This window comes from Oncorhynchus keta, chromosome 21 (assembly GCF_023373465.1).
Source record: "Oncorhynchus keta strain PuntledgeMale-10-30-2019 chromosome 21, Oket_V2, whole genome shotgun sequence".
Taxonomy (NCBI): domain Eukaryota; kingdom Metazoa; phylum Chordata; class Actinopteri; order Salmoniformes; family Salmonidae; genus Oncorhynchus; species Oncorhynchus keta.
The window spans coordinates 21,283,660-21,299,127 of NC_068441.1; the positions used below are offsets into that span (position 1 = coordinate 21,283,660).

A 15,468-nucleotide genomic window follows, 5' to 3' on the forward strand; every position below is an offset into this window, starting at 1 on the left:
AAAGTCAGAATAGTCTTATGACGTCGTAATTGTTAATGAAAACAAAAATATGCTTTTTGTTATTAATTTTAGCAGTGTAGTTAAGTAACGATCAATTGTAGAATTAGGCGGGTTTTATGACTTTGTGGTGTGGTAACTATTGACGAACCCCATACCGCAGTGGTTGTTTGGAAACTCTGCGAGAATTGAAAGAGGCTGTAGTAGTGAATGAGATTATTACATTTACATTTAAGTCATTTAGCAGACGCTCTTATCCAGAGCGACTTAGAAATTGGTGCATTCACCTTATGACATCCAGTGGAACAGCCACTTTACAATAGTGCATCTAAATCTTTTAAGGGGGGTGAGAAGGATTACTTTATCCTATCCTAGGTATTCCTTAAAGAGGTGGGGTTTCAGGTGTCTCCGGAAGGTGGTGATTGACTCCGCTGTCCTGGCGTCGTGAGGGAGTGTGTTCCACCATTGGGGAGCCAGAGCAGCGAACAGTTTTGACTGGGCTGAGCGGGAACTGTACTTCCTCAGTGGTAGGGAGGCGAGCAGGCCAGAGGTGGATGAACGCAGTGCCCTTGTTTGGGTGTAGGGCCTGATCAGAGCCTGGAGGTACTGAGGTGCCGTTCCCCTCACAGCTCCGTAGGCAAGCACCATGGTCTTGTAGCGGATGCGAGCTTCAACTGGAAGCCAGTGGAGAGAGCGGAGGAGCGGGGTGACGTGAGAGAACTTGGGAAGGTTGAACACCAGACGGGCTGCGGCGTTCTGGATGAGTTGTAGGGGTTTAATGGCACAGGCAGGGAGCCCAGCCAACAGCGAGTTGCAGTAATCCAGACGGGAGATGACAAGTGCCTGGATTAGGACCTGCGCCGCTTCCTGTGTGAGGCAGGGTCGTACTCTGCGGATGTTGTAGAGCATGAACCTACAGGAACGGGCCACCGCCTTGATGTTAGTTGAGAACGACAGGGTGTTGTCCAGGATCACGCCAAGGTTCTTAGCGCTCTGGGAGGAGGACACAATGGAGTTGTCAACCGTGATGGCGAGATCATGGAACGGGCAGTCCTTCCCCGGGAGGAAGAGCAGCTCCGTCTTGCCGAGGTTCAGCTTGAGGTGGTGATCCGTCATCCACACTGATATGTCTGCCAGACATGCAGAGATGCGATTCACCATCTGGTCATCAGAAGGAGGAAAGGAGAAGATTAATTGTGTGTCGTCTGCATAGCAATGATAGGAGAGACCATGTGAGGTTATGACAGAGCCAAGTGACTTGGTGTATAGCGAGAATAGGAGAGGGCCTAGAACAGAGCCCTGGGGGACACCAGTGGTGAGAGCGCGTGGTGAGGAGACAGATTCTCGCCACGCCACCTGGTAGGAGCGACCTGTCAGGTAGGACGCAATCCAAGCGTGAGCCGCGCCGGAGATGCCCAACTCGGAGAGGGTGGAGAGGAGGATCTGATGGTTCACAGTATCGAAGGCAGCCGATAGGTCTAGAAGGATGAGAGCAGAGGAGAGAGAGTTAGCTTTAGCGGTGCGGAGCGCCTCCGTGATACAGAGAAGAGCAGTCTCAGTTGAATGACTAGTCTTGAAACCTGACTGATTTGGATCAAGAAGGTCATTCTGAGAGAGATAGTGGGAGAGCTGGCCAAGGACGGCACGTTCAAGAGTTTTGGAGAGAAAAGAAAGAAGGGATACTGGTCTGTAGTTGTTGACATCGGAGGGATCGAGTGTAGGTTTTTTCAGAAGGGGTGCAACTCTCGCTCTCTTGAAGACGGAAGGGACGTAGCCAGCGGTCAGGGATGAGTTGATGAGCGAGGTGAGGTAAGGGAGAACGTCTCCGGAAATGGTCTGGAGAAGAGAGGAGGGGATAGGGTCGAGCGGGCAGGTTGTTGGGCGGCCGGCCGTCACAAGACGCGAGATTTCATCTGGAGAGAGAGGGGAGAAAGAGGTCAGAGCACCGGGTAGGGCAGTGTGAGCAGAACCAGCGGTGTCGTTTGACTTAGCAAACGAGGATCGGATGTCGTCGACCTTCTTTTCAAAATGGTTGACGAAGTCATCTGCAGAGAGGGAGGAGGGGGGGGTAGGAGGATTCAGGAGGGAGGAGAAGGTGGCAAAGAGCTTCCTAGGGTTAGAGGCAGATGCTTGGAATTTAGAGTGGTAGAAAGTGGCTTTAGCAGCAGAGACAGAGGAGGAAAATGTAGAGAGGAGGGAGCGAAAGGATGCCAGGTCCGCAGGGAGGCGAGTTTTCCTCCATTTCCGCTCGGCTGCCCGGAGCCCTGTTCTGTGAGCTCGCAATGAGTCGTCGAGCCACGGAGCGGGAGGGGAGGACCGAGCCGACCTGGAAGATAGGGGACATAGAGAGTCAAAGGATGCAGAAAGGGAGGAGAGGAGGGTTGAGGAGGCAGAATCAGGAGATAGGTTGGAGAAGGTTTGAGCAGAGGGAAGAGATGATAGGATGGAAGAGGAGAGAGTAGCGGGGGAGAGAGAGCGAAGGTTGGGACGGCGCAATACCATCCGAGTAGGGGCAGTGTGGGAAGTGTTGGATGAGAGCGAGAGGGAAAAGGATACAAGGTAGTGGTCAGAGACTTGGAGGGGAGTTGCAATGAGGTTAGTGGAAGAACAGCATCTAGTAAAGATGAGGTCGAGCGTATTGCCTGCCTTGTGAGTAGGGGGAAGGTGAGAGGGTGAGGTCAAAAGAGGAAAGGAGTGGAAAGAAGGAGGCAGAGAGGAATGAGTCAAAGGTAGACGTGGGGAGGTTAAAGTCGCCCAGAACTGTGAGAGGTGAGCCGTCCTCAGGAAAGGAGCTTATCAAGACATCAAGCTCATTGATGAACTCTCCGAGGGGACCTGGAGGGCGATAAATGATAAGGATGTTAAGCTTGAAAGGGCTGGTAACTGTGACAGCATGAAATTCAAAGGAGGCGATAGACAGATGGGTAAGGGGAGAAAGAGAGAATGACCACTTGGGAGAGATGAGGATCCCGGTGCCACCACCCCGCTGACCAGAAGCTCTCGGGGTGTGCGAGAACACGTGGGCGGACGAAGAGAGAGCAGTAGGAGTAGCAGTGTTATCTGTGGTGATCCATGTTTCCGTCAGTGCCAAGAAGTCGAGGGACTGGAGGGAGGCATAGGCTGAGATGAACTCTGCCTTGTTGGCCGCAGATCGGCAGTTCCAGAGGCTACCGGAGACCTGGAACTCCACGTGGGTCGTGCGCGCTGGGACCACCAGATTAGGTGGCCGCGGCCACGCGGTGTGGAGCGTTTGTATGGTCTGTGCAGAGAGGAGATAACAGGGATAGACAGACACATAGTTGACAGGCTACAGAAGAGGCTACGCTAATGCAAGGAGATTGGAATGACAAGTGGACTACACTTCTCGAATGTTCAGAAAGTTAAGCTTACGTAGCAAGAATCTTATTGACTAAAATGATTAAAATGATACAGTACTGCTGAAGTAGGCTAGCTGGCAGTGGCTGCGTTGTTGACTTTGTAGACTAGCTGGCAGTGGCTGCGTTGTTGACACTACACTAATCAAGTCGTTCCGTTGAGTGTAATAGTTTCTACAGTGCTGCTATTCGGGGCTAGCTGGCTAGCTAGCAGTGTTGATTACGTTACGTTGCGTTAAAAGAACGACAATAGCTGGCTAGCTAACCTAGAAAATCGCTCTAGACTACACAATTATCTTTGATACACAGACGGCTATGTAGCTAGCTATGTAGCTAGCTACGATCAAACAAATCAAACCGTTGTGCTGTAATGAAATGAAAATGTGATACTACCTGTGGAGCGAAGCGGAATGCGACCGGGTTGTTGAGTGCGGAAGTTCTATTCAGTAGACGTTGGCTAGCTGTTGGCTAGCTAGCAGTGTCTCCTATGTTAAGGACGACAAATAGCTGGCTAGCTAACCTCGGTAAATTAAGATAATCACTCTAAGACTACACGCTCTAAACTACACAATTATCTTGGATACGAAGACAGCAAAGACAACTATGTAGCTAGCTAACACTACACTAATCAAGTCGTTCAGTTGAGTGTAATAGTTTCTACAGTGCTGCTATTCGGTAGACGGTGGACGTTTGCTAGCTGGCTAGCTGCTGGGCAGATAGCAGTGTAGACTATGTTAGGACGACGAAATACGAAGTTGCAATAGAAGTGCTGACTGTTTCACTTTGTTGTCCTCTTTCTTTTCCTTTTTCTTCTGTCCTTCTTTTGTCCTTATTTTGTCTTCCTTTCTTCTGATTATGCTGGGTCCCAGCCCATTCGGGAGTGACCGGGAATAAAATAGTAGACCAGGTAGCCAAAATGGCTTTAAAACAAGATATAATTTATATTCTTGCTCCATTGGGTAGAGGTAAGGCCAAATGTAAGATTAGTGCAATTATGATTGATGTGTGGCAGAAGAGATAGGACTCAGAGCGCAAGGGCCAGCGTTTATATGCCCTCCAAAGAAAGGTTGGTGGACGAAGATTCAAAGGTCAGATTAGGAAGGAAGAGTTGGTGTTTTCTCGGTTGCGTCTATGCCATTGTACATTGAACTCTTCATTATATTTGGTTAGCAAGCATGTGAAGGGTGAAACTGGCTCTCATGAGGACCGCGACAGGAAGAGGATACATTCGAGTTAACAGCCTTAGAAATTGCAGCCCAAATAAATGCATCACAGAGATCAAGTAAGATATCAACTAGTCAGAGGAGACTGCGTGAATCAGGCCTTCATAGTCGAATTGCTGCAAAGAAACCACTACTAAAAGGACGGTCTCCACAATCCCCCGACCTCAACCCAATTGAGATGGTTTGGGCCACAGAGAAAAGGAAAAGCAGCCAACAAGTGCTCAGCATATGTGGGAACTCCTTCAAGACGGTTGCAAAAGCATTCCTCATGAAGCTGGTTGAGAGAAGAACAAGAGTGTGCAAAGCTGTCAAAGGCAAAGGGTGGTTTCTTTGAAGAATCTAAACTAGATTTAGGTTTGTTTACCACTTTATGTACTACATGACTCCATATGTATTATTTCATAGATTTGATGTCTTCACTATTATTCTACAATGTAGAAAATAGTAAAAATAAAGAAAACCCCTTGAATGAGTAGGTGTCCAAATTTGACTGGTACTGTACATACTATATACATTTTACAAAGAGAATATGTTACATGAGTTGTCTTTTGTTTGTTTTTTTTAGTCCCAGCCTTCAGCTACCCTCAACCACTCTATTCTAATCTATTTCTGAAGACCATCCAGTTGAGTTCGAGCTGACATATTTTTCCCACTGCGCTGTTCCACAAAAGTTCTGAACCTTTGTATTCTCATAGTTTCTACATATTGTAAATTAAAGATAACTCTTAGCACAAATGATATTGATTGATTTGACTATGACTTTTCAAAAATCACCCAGCATTGCTATTTGTATTGTTATTTGCTCCAAGTAAATGTTGCATTTTTGGCCATTCCTGAACAACAATACAGAGAAATAAGCTACATATGGGAAATACCAAAACAAGTGATCTCATGATTCTGTCTCTATGCAGCAAAATCTGCAGAGGACGGTTGTATCCCCCATATATAACACACATTGGTTGCAATCATTTTTTATAATGGTTTAAATTAAAAAACACAAGTGTTGAATCCACCGTCATTTTATGTATCAGTTCATAAACCATGTGCCATGGAATCGGTAATCTCCTCCCAACTATTTTGCAACCTGTATGGCACAGCAGTCCGTTTTTTGGTCCTTAAATTAAACTGGAATCACAATTTTCGTTAACCAATTGGTCTTTAATGCAGGATTTCTTACCTTCCCCTTGCCTCCATGTTTGCAGTAATGCTGCAATCAATTGGTTGTAATTTGACAGAGCAGGCATTTCCATATTTTTGTTAACTGCATGTGACATAACTCCACCAGTCCTACTGATATCATTTACAAAGACAACAGTAAAAAAAATATTGAACTTTTTATTTGATCAATTAGTATATTTGAGTCTAACCACAATATTTGTTCTGTAATTTCTGGTGGATTAAAGTGAAATTGCAACTAGCTTTCTATGGCGATATTTCTGAGATTATTTCATTTTCAAATACAGTGCCTCCAGAAAGTATTCAGGCCCCTTGACTTTTGTTATGTTACAGCGTTATTCTAAAATGTATTAAATAATGTTTTCCCCTCATCAATCTACACACACACATACACACACACACACACACACACAATACCTCATAATAAAAAGGTAAAAATAAATGTCTGAATATTGTCTCATTTATAAAAAATGAAACTGAAATCACATTTACATAAGTATTCAGACCCTTTACTCAGTACTTTGTTGAAGCACCTTTGGCAGTGATTAAAGCATCAAGTCTTCTTGGGTATGACGCTATAAGCTTGGCACACCTATATTTGGGGAGATTCTCCCATTCTTCTCTGAAGATACTTTCAAGCTTTGTAAGGTTAGATGGGAGCGTTGCTGCACAGCTATTTTCAGGTCTCTCCAGAGATGTTTGATCAGGTTCAAGTCCGGGCTCTGGCTGGGCAACTCAAAGACAAATTACGGACTCCTCTTTAAATCTGCGTATTCCTCCAAAGCTCAGTTGTCCTGAGTCTGCACAACTCTGCCAGGACCGAGGATCAAGATAGACACTCAAGTGTTTTAGTACTATATCTCTTGACACAATGATGAAAATAATCATGGCCTCTAAACCTTCAAGCTGCATACTGGACCCTATTCCAACTAAACTACTGAAAGAGCTGCTTCCTGTGCTTGGCCCTCCTATGTTGAACATAATGAACGGCTCTCTATCCACCAGATGTGTACCAAACTCACTAAAAGTGGCAGTAATAAAGCCTCTCTTGAAAAAGCCAAACATTGACCCAGAAAATATTTAAAAAAACATCGGCCTATATCGAATCCTACATTCCTCTCAATTTTTTTTTGAAAAAGCTGTTGCGCAGCACCTCACTGCCTTCCTGAAAATAAACAATGTATACGAAATGCTTCAGTCTGGTTTTAGACCCCATCATAGCACTGAGACTGCACTTGTGAAGGTGGTAAATGGCCTTTTAATGGCGACAGACCGAGCCTCTGCATCTGTCCTCGTGCTCCTAGACCTTAGTGCTGCTTTTGATACCATCGATCACCACATTCTTTTGGAGAGATTGGAAACCCAAATTGGTCTACACGGACAAGTTCTGGACTGGTTTAGATCTTATTTGTCAGAAAGATATCAGTTTGTCTCTGTGAATGGTTTGTCCTCTGACAAATCAACTGTAAATTTCGGTGTTCCTCAAGGTTCCGTTTTAGGACCACTATTGTTTTCACTTTATATTTTACCTCTTGGGGATGTCATTCGAAAACATAATGTTAACCTTCACTGTTATGCGGATGACACATAGCTGTACATTTCAATGAAACATGGTGAAGCCCCAAAATTGCCCTCGCCTGTGTTTCAGACATAAGGAAATGGATGGCTGCAAACTTTCTACTTTTAAACTCGGACAAAACAGAGATGCTTGTTTTAGGTCCCAAGAAACAAAGAGATCTTCTGTTGAATCTGACAATTAATCTTGATGGTTGTACAGTCGTCTCAAATAAAACTGTGAAGGACCTCTACGTTACTCTGGACCCTAATCTCTCTTTTGACGAACATATCAAGGCTGTTTCAAGGACAGCTTTTTTCCATCTACGTAACATTGCAAAATATCTGAATCTTTCTGTCCAAAAATGATGCAGAAACATTAATCCATGCTTTTGTTACTTCTAGGTTAGACTACTGCAATGCTTTACTTTCCGGCTACCCGGATAAAGCACTAAATAAACTTCATTTAGTGCTAAATACGGCTGCTAGAATCCTGACTAGAACCAACAAATTTGATCATATTACTCCAGTGCTAGCCTCCCTACACTGGCTTCCTGTTAAGGCAAGGTCTGATTTCAAGGTTTTACTGCTAACCTACAAAGCATTACATGAGCTTGCTCCTACCTATCTTTCTGATTTGGTCCTGCCGTACATACCTACACGTACGCTACGGTCACAAGACGCAGGCCTTCTAATTGTGCCTAGAATTTCTAAGCAAACAGCTGGAGGCAGGGCTTTCTCCTATAGAGCTAAATTTTTATGGAATGGTCTGCCTACGCATGTGAGAGACGCAGACTCGGTCTCAACCTTTAAGGCTTTACTGAAGACTCATCTCTTCAGTGGGTCATATGATTGAGTGTAGTCTGGCCCAGGAGTGTGAAGGTGAAGGGAAAGGCTCTGGAGCAACGAACCGTCCTTGCTGTCTCTGCCTGGCCAGTTCCCCTCTCTCCACTGGGATTCTCTGCCTCTAACCCTATTACAGGGGCTGAGTCACTGGCTTACTGGTGCTCTTTCATGCCGTCCCTAGGAGGGGTCACTTGAGTGGGTTGAGTCACTGGCGTGTTCTTCCTGTCTGGGTAGGTTGGGTTGGGTTGTGCCGTGGCGGAGATCTTTGTGGGCTATACTCGGCATTGTCTCAGAATGGTAACTTGGTGGTTGAAGATATCCCTCTAGTGGTGTGGGGGCTGTGATTTGGCAAAGTGAGGGGGGGTTATATCCTTCCTGATTGGCCCTGTCCGGGGGTATCATCGGATGGGGCCACAGTGTCTCCTGACCCCTCCTGTCTCAGCCTCCAGTATTTATGCTGCAGTAGTTTATGTGTCGGGGTGCTAGAGTCAGTTTGTTATATCTGGAGTGCTTCTCCTTTCTTATCCGGTGTCCTGTGTGAATTTAAGTATGCTCTCTCTAATTCTCTCTCGGAGGACCTGAGCCCTAGGACCATGTTTCACGACTAACTGGCATGATGACTCCTTGCTGTCCCCAGTCCACCTGGCCGTGCTGCTGCTCCAGTTTCAACTGTTCTGCCTGCGGCTATGGAACCTTATCCTGTTCACCGGACGTGCTACCTGTCCCAGACCTGCTGTTTTCAACTCTCTAGAGACAGCAGGAGCGGTAGAGATACTCTTAATGATCGGCTATGAAAAGCCAACTGACATTTACTCCTGAGGTGCTGACTTGCTGCACCCTCGACAAATACTGTGCTTATTATTATTTGACCATGTTGGTCATTTTTGAACATTTGAACATCTTGGCCATGATCTGTTATAATCTCCACCTGGCACAGCCAGAAGAGGACTGGCCACCCCTCATAGCCTGGTTCCTCTCTAGGTTTCTTCCTAGGTTTTGGCCTTTCTAGGGAGTTTTTCCTAGCCACCGTGCTTCTACACCTGCATTACTTGCTGTTTGGGTTTTAGGCTGGGTTTCTGTACATCACTTTGAGATATCAGCTGATGTAAGAAGGGCTATATAAATACATTTGATTTGAAAGATGTTCAGAAACTTGTCCCAAAGCCACTTCTGCATTGTATTGGCTGTGTCCTTAGGGTCATTGGCCTGTTGGAAGTGGAGCCTTCACCCCTGTCGGAAGTCCTGGAGCAGGTATTCATCAAGGATCTCTCTGTACTTTGCGGCATTCATCTTTGCCTCAATCCTGACGAGTGTCCCAGTCCCTGCCACTGAAAAACATCCCCACAGCATGATGCTGCCACCACCATGCTTCACTGTGGGGATGGTGCCAGGTTTCCTCCAGACATGACGCTTGGCATTCAAGCCAAAGAGTTCAACCTTGGATTCATCAGACCAGACAATCTTGTTTCGCATTGTCTGAGAGTCTTTAGGTGCCTTTTGGTAAACTCCAAGTGGGATGTCATGTGCCTTTTACTGAGAAGTGGCTTCCATCTGGCCACTCTACCATAATGGCCTGATTGGTGGAGTGCTGCAGAGATGGTTGTCCTTCTATAAGATTCTCCCATCTCCACAGAGCAAGTGACCATCATGTTCTCAATCACCTCCTTGACCCCAATTGCTCAGTTTGGCTGGACGGTCAGCTCTAGGAAGAGTCTTGGTGGTTCTAAACTTCATCCATTTAAGAATGATGGAGGCCACTGTGTTCTTGGGGACTTTCAATGCTGCAGAAATGTTTTGGTAGCCTTCCCCAAATCTGTGCCTCAGCTCAAGGATGATCAGTGGAAGCAGGAGTCACCTGAGCTCAATTTCGAGACTCATAGCAAAGGGACTGAACACTTGTGTAAATAAGGTATTTCTGTATTTTTAATACATTTGCAAAATTTTCTAAAAACCTGTTTTCATTTTGTTATTATGGGGTATTGTGTGTAGATTGCTGAGGACATTTTTTGATTTAATCCATTTTAGAATACGGCTGTAATGTAACAAAACGTGGAAAAAGTCATGGGGACGGAATACTTTCTGAAGGCACTGTAACTGAAGGTCAGAGGTTGTACTCGGAATGAAGGGGAAAATGCCATTCTTGAACACGGCGTGAAAAACGATTCGTACTAATAGTTTTTGTATGACTGAAGCCTTCAGTGAGAGGTCCAACGCTTTAATATTGAATCATTTCTGCCCTCTGAATTCATACGCATTATATAAACAGGACTGTTTAATTTTGTCTGGTTTGCCGCTCCAAGTAGTGTCATATTTGTGCTCATATAATTTTTAAAAACAAGTCGTTAGGTTTAGGCAGGGCCAAACGTAAACAGGTAAACTGGGATATGACTAATTAATTAATTATTAGGGAGATTTTTCCACAAATAGACAGGTGTTGTCCTTTCCATGATACCAACATTTTATCTAATTTGGCTAACTTTCTATTAAAATGTATTGTAGTGAGAATTTCTTTCTTTCAGGATATGAATACTGAGTATGTCGACTTCACAGTCGGACCATTTTATTGGTAAACCAAACGTTTTTTTTTGCGATCCAATACATAAAATTATGCATTTGATTGAAATTCGGTTTTAATCCAGAGTCAGTGGTGGTGAGTGTGTGGATAGTCCTGTGAGTTTGCAGATCGTCCAGTTAGCCATTTGACTTTTCAGTAGTCCTATGGCTTGGGTACAGAAACTGTCTCGGAGCCTGTTGGAGCTTGATGCTTGGATACCACTTGCCGGACGTTAACAGAGAGAAGTCTGGAAATGTTCCGAGCCATCCTCTGACACCGCGTGCTATATAGAGTTCATGGATGGAAGATCGCCCCAGTGATATACTGAGTCGTTCGCACCACCCTCTGCAGAGCTTTGCATTCGAGGGCGGTGCAGTTTCCGTACCAGACGTTGATGTAGCCATTCGATATACTCTCGATAGTGCAACTGTAGAACCTCTTGAGGATCTGAGGGTCCATGCAACATCTATTGAGCCTCATGGGAAAGAAGAGGTGGTAATACATTCCTCATGAACCAGGGGAGGGGTGAAGAAGCGTTCCCCTTCAATACAGTTCTGTGGTAAGTGCCTCCCGCCTATAGGGGCGCTGCAACTTTGAGGAGAGTCAACTCTTTGCTTGCGCACGCGGAAAGCAGGAAGCGCGCCATTGAAGAAGCACAACGTGAATATTTCGAGTTTCTTGTCTTCCTTCGAGTGAAACGTTTTGACAATTGTTTTTAGGACAACAAAGCGTAAACCCACAAAGCTTAAACCCATAACGAGGATGGCGTACAGAGGACAAGGACAGAAAGTCCAGAAGGTTATGGTGCAGCCAATTGTATCCTTTCTTGATGAAAAACTTAATACAATATTTTGCCCTAGGCTGCGTTTCATTCATTGTTAGCTACCTACTATTCGTGGTAGTTGGCTACCTACAATTACTTTTCTGCAGCTAAACATTGGTTTGATTAACGTTAATTGCATATTTCTCAAAGCGGTTAGCTTGTCCAGGAACACAAATAGTGTAACCCATGATGCGTGCTCTATTATGTTACGTTAGCTAGCTAACAGTAACTCCACAAAACATGTGCAGTCAAATCAGCCAGTTTGCTAACTAAATGTTTGACACAGTTCCTTGACCCTATGTCCACCAGAACCTTATTTTCAGGTATCTACAGAACGTAAGTTTCATCCTTTCATATTTTCTGCATTTGTCAATTGCAAATGTGGTAGACTTCATGCTTTTATAATACATTACAATCATTAGCAATCTCCTCAAATATAATCACAGCCTCTCTCCCTCTTCTCCCTGCAGCGCTCTCGTATCCAAGTGTGGCTGTATGAACAGGTTAACATGCGGATAGAAGGCTGCATCATCGTAAGTGATCATCCTTCGATATTTCCTCCTTTATTCTCTTAGCCAAAGCACCTGAAACTACACCAGGGCTGCTGACACCTAGCAAAATGTGTAGTTGAAAGCAACAAACCTCTCTCTCTCTCTCTCTCTCAGGGCTTTGATGAATACATGAACCTGGTTCTGGATGATGCTGAGGAGGTTCACATGAAGACCAAGAACAGGAAGCCCTTGGGTAAGTCGGCGTGTGCGCGCACGTGGTTGTAATGCCGCATTCATAACAAGTGGGAAACTTGGAAAAATACTACCAGTACTTGTAAGCTGGGAACAAGTTGTGTGTTTTGAAAACAAATGATCGTTTTCAAAAACCATATTTATAAATGTTTTGTTGCCTCCTGAGTGGCTCAGCGGTCTAAGGCTACAGTGCTAGAGGGGTCACTACAGACCTGGATTCAATCCCAGGCTCTATCACAGCCGGTCGTGATTGGGAGTCCCATAGGGCGGCTCACAATTGGGCCAGTGTTGTCCGGGTTAGGGGAGGGTTTGGCCAGGGTTGGCCGTCATTGTAAATAAGAATTTGTTCTTAACTGACTTGCCTAGTTAAATCAAATGCAAATGCTGTTATTGAGTTCATTGCCGTATGCCTCGATCATACCTACAGCGTCATTACGCAAAATGGTACACTACATCATCGGGATATGCATGCAACAAAAGTTCAATATTCACCTACTGCTACCATTTCTGTCAAGCTGTCTACGCATACAGTTTGATAAATCCAATGTATGCACCACACAACGCACTGCAACTGCCTCTGCAATGTTGCAAGGCCAACGCAGCATTCCTTTGGAAATGAATGTACTTCTGGTGTACCAAAATGCAGTAATGCTGTTGGTGGAATCGAGGCGCTAGTCTGTGAAGTCAGAGTTCAGCATGTGGGAGAAGTCGGAGCTCAGCGACTATAGGCGGGTGCCCCACTAGTTATTACCGGTTTGAGGGACGTTCAAGTTGATTTTTCCAAACGGGTTGTTCCTGGGCCCAGTTTCCCAATATAATTTAGGCCCTATTGTTTTTTGTTCTACCTTGTTATTTTTTGTATTTCATTGTTAATTATTACGGCATTGTTGGGTTTAGAGCTTGCAACAAAAGCATTTCACTGTACTTTAGCATGTGACTGAAAAACATAAGTTTCAATGATGTACCTTTCCTTACAAAGGCCAAATATGTAACATGCGTTTCCCAAAACACCACACGGGAGAACAGTCGGTAAGTGCTTTGTTGGAGCGTGTGTCAATACTTACAGGATTAAAAGAAAGGCAGTGCTGCCCTCAGATCAGTGTTCCCAATTCAAATCTTACCTTAAAATTATAATTATTTCAAAATACTGACGATGGATCAGCTCCTAGAGCGGTGTTTTCACCTACAGCTGCAAATAGAGGCGGCTTATTCTAATGCTTGCCCGATTAAAAATGCACTAAATTACTCATTTGGCACATGATTGCGCACGTTAGGCCTCACATCATGAAATATATTGAGACAAATTACAGACCGTAGCCTAAAAGTAGAAAAATGTAACCAAATGTATTTCAATATGATTGAAATGGGCCTATAGCCTGCTGTATTTATATTTTAGGCATTAGATTTAGATAATTTTCAAATGCACGTTTAATAACTAGTTTGGTGAATTTGGTCTCTTGATGCTTCTGGGAACCGGACCCTGGACATTTTTCCGACTTGGAACAAGCTAGGTGGCATAAGATAAGCTACTAAAACGCTGGCCAACCCGCCTTAAGAAAAGTGATGCGGACAAAACAAGCAAATGCCTCTTCTGAGGGGAATTGCAATATCTACGTCATTGCCCAGAGCCAATCAAATGCAGGTGTTTAACAGACAGCACTGCCATTAAAATGCATTATTCAATATTGAAGTCGACGAGATAAGATTAGGAAGGATAGCCCTTAAGACTAGTCTGTGACCAACTCATGGTAAGCAGCCCTGTCCTGCACGTTGGACTAATAGCATGCCGTTGTTGACACTCCATACTAGATAGGCGACGCTTGTCTTATAGGGCCTATTAATGCCATCGGATTGACAAAAAACACAAGTTGAGTAAGGACTTAATAAAAAAGCTGATTTTTTTTTAGTGTTATTTTAACACCTTTCTCTAGTTACTTCTCATATGTTGTTGATGATCATACAACTTTCTTTTGTTGGCAGTCTGAGCAAGTGTGTCCTATCAACCAGTCTGGTCATTATGACTGTTGGCTGAAGTGTCACCACATGTCTCTCCATCTATCCTCACTTCTCTCAATTCCTCCCTGTATCTCTCCATCCATCTCTCTCAGGGAGGATCATGCTGAAAGGAGATAACATCACCCTGTTACAGAGTGTAGCCACCTAACTCAACCCAACAGGATCAAGTCCATCCATCTCCAGCTGACATACATTTTCTAGGATATTTCTTTCCCCTTTTTGGTATTTAAAAAAAAAAATGTTATGTTCGATTTATTGCTAAAAATATTGAAGCTCAGTGGTGTTCGTGTTACATGAATAATGTAATTGTTTATTTTCGCCAGCTATTCCTCTGTAATAAATGTTTTGTTATCTGAAAGATATACTCAACCAATTACTCTTTAGTTTCTCAGTGAGAACATTGCACCTGTAACTTTTTTAAGAATTGTAAAAAACAAATTGAAATAAGTTCAGCTGTTGGGTTGCATGGGCTACTGATTGAGATATGCTTCTAGATGTATTTTCTTCTCCCGCAATATTGACTTTCATAGCCACATACACTGAGTGTAGAAAAAATTAGGAACACCTGCTCTTTCCATGATTTAGATTTACCAGAGGAATCCAGGTGAAAGCTGTGATCACTTATTAATGTCACTTGTTAAATCCACTTCAATCTGTAGATGAAGGGGAGGAGACGGGTTGACTAATTATTTTTAAGCCTTGAGACATGGTGTGGGAATGTGAGCCGTTCAGTGGTTGAATGAGCAAGAGCAAATATTTAAGTGCCTTTGAATGGGCTATGGCACCAGGCTTGAGTGTGTCAACTGCAACGCTGCTGTGTTTTTCATGTTACACCGTTTCCTGTGTATCAAGAATGGTCCACCACCCAAAGGACATCCAGCCAACTTGACAACTGTGGGAGGCATTGGAGTCAACATGGGTCAGCATCTCTGTGGAATGCTTTCGACGAATGAAGACTTTTCTCAGGGCAAAAGGGGGTACAACTCAATATTAGGAGTGTTCCTAATGTTTTGTACGCTCTGTATTTCTGGACTGTGACAATACATCGATGGTCCACCAGGAGGTGATATGCCCATACAGTATTTCAATGAAGCTTGCATAAATGTATGGATACATTTTTCAACAGGGATGCAATACTTTTTCTCATTTCATTTTGAGAATC

The 15,468-nt window shown here is 44.2% G+C and overlaps 1 protein-coding gene across 1 annotated transcript; it reads left to right on the forward strand.

The window, feature by feature from the left end:
- The first annotated feature begins 11,330 nt into the window (after positions 1 to 11,330).
- snrpe (small nuclear ribonucleoprotein polypeptide E) lies at positions 11,331 to 14,666 on the forward strand. The gene is made up of 5 exons (XM_035796909.2): positions 11,331 to 11,540; positions 11,857 to 11,883; positions 12,018 to 12,080; positions 12,213 to 12,291; positions 14,399 to 14,666. The coding sequence occupies exons 1-5, from the start codon at positions 11,487 to 11,489 to the stop codon at positions 14,452 to 14,454; spliced, it is 279 nt and encodes a 92-aa protein (XP_035652802.1). The 5' UTR covers positions 11,331 to 11,486; the 3' UTR covers positions 14,455 to 14,666.
- Positions 14,667 to 15,468: the final 802 nt, after the last annotated feature.

Coding starts and splice junctions, on each gene's coding strand:
- snrpe (XM_035796909.2), top strand. CDS start 11,487: ATGGCGTACAGAGGACAAGGACAGAAAGTCCAGAAGGTTATGGTGCAG. Junction 11,884..12,017: donor TTTTCAGGTATCTACAGAAC/GTAAGTTTCATC, acceptor TTCTCCCTGCAG/CGCTCTCGTATCCAAGTGTG. Junction 12,081..12,212: donor GGATAGAAGGCTGCATCATC/GTAAGTGATCAT, acceptor TCTCTCTCTCAG/GGCTTTGATGAATACATGAA.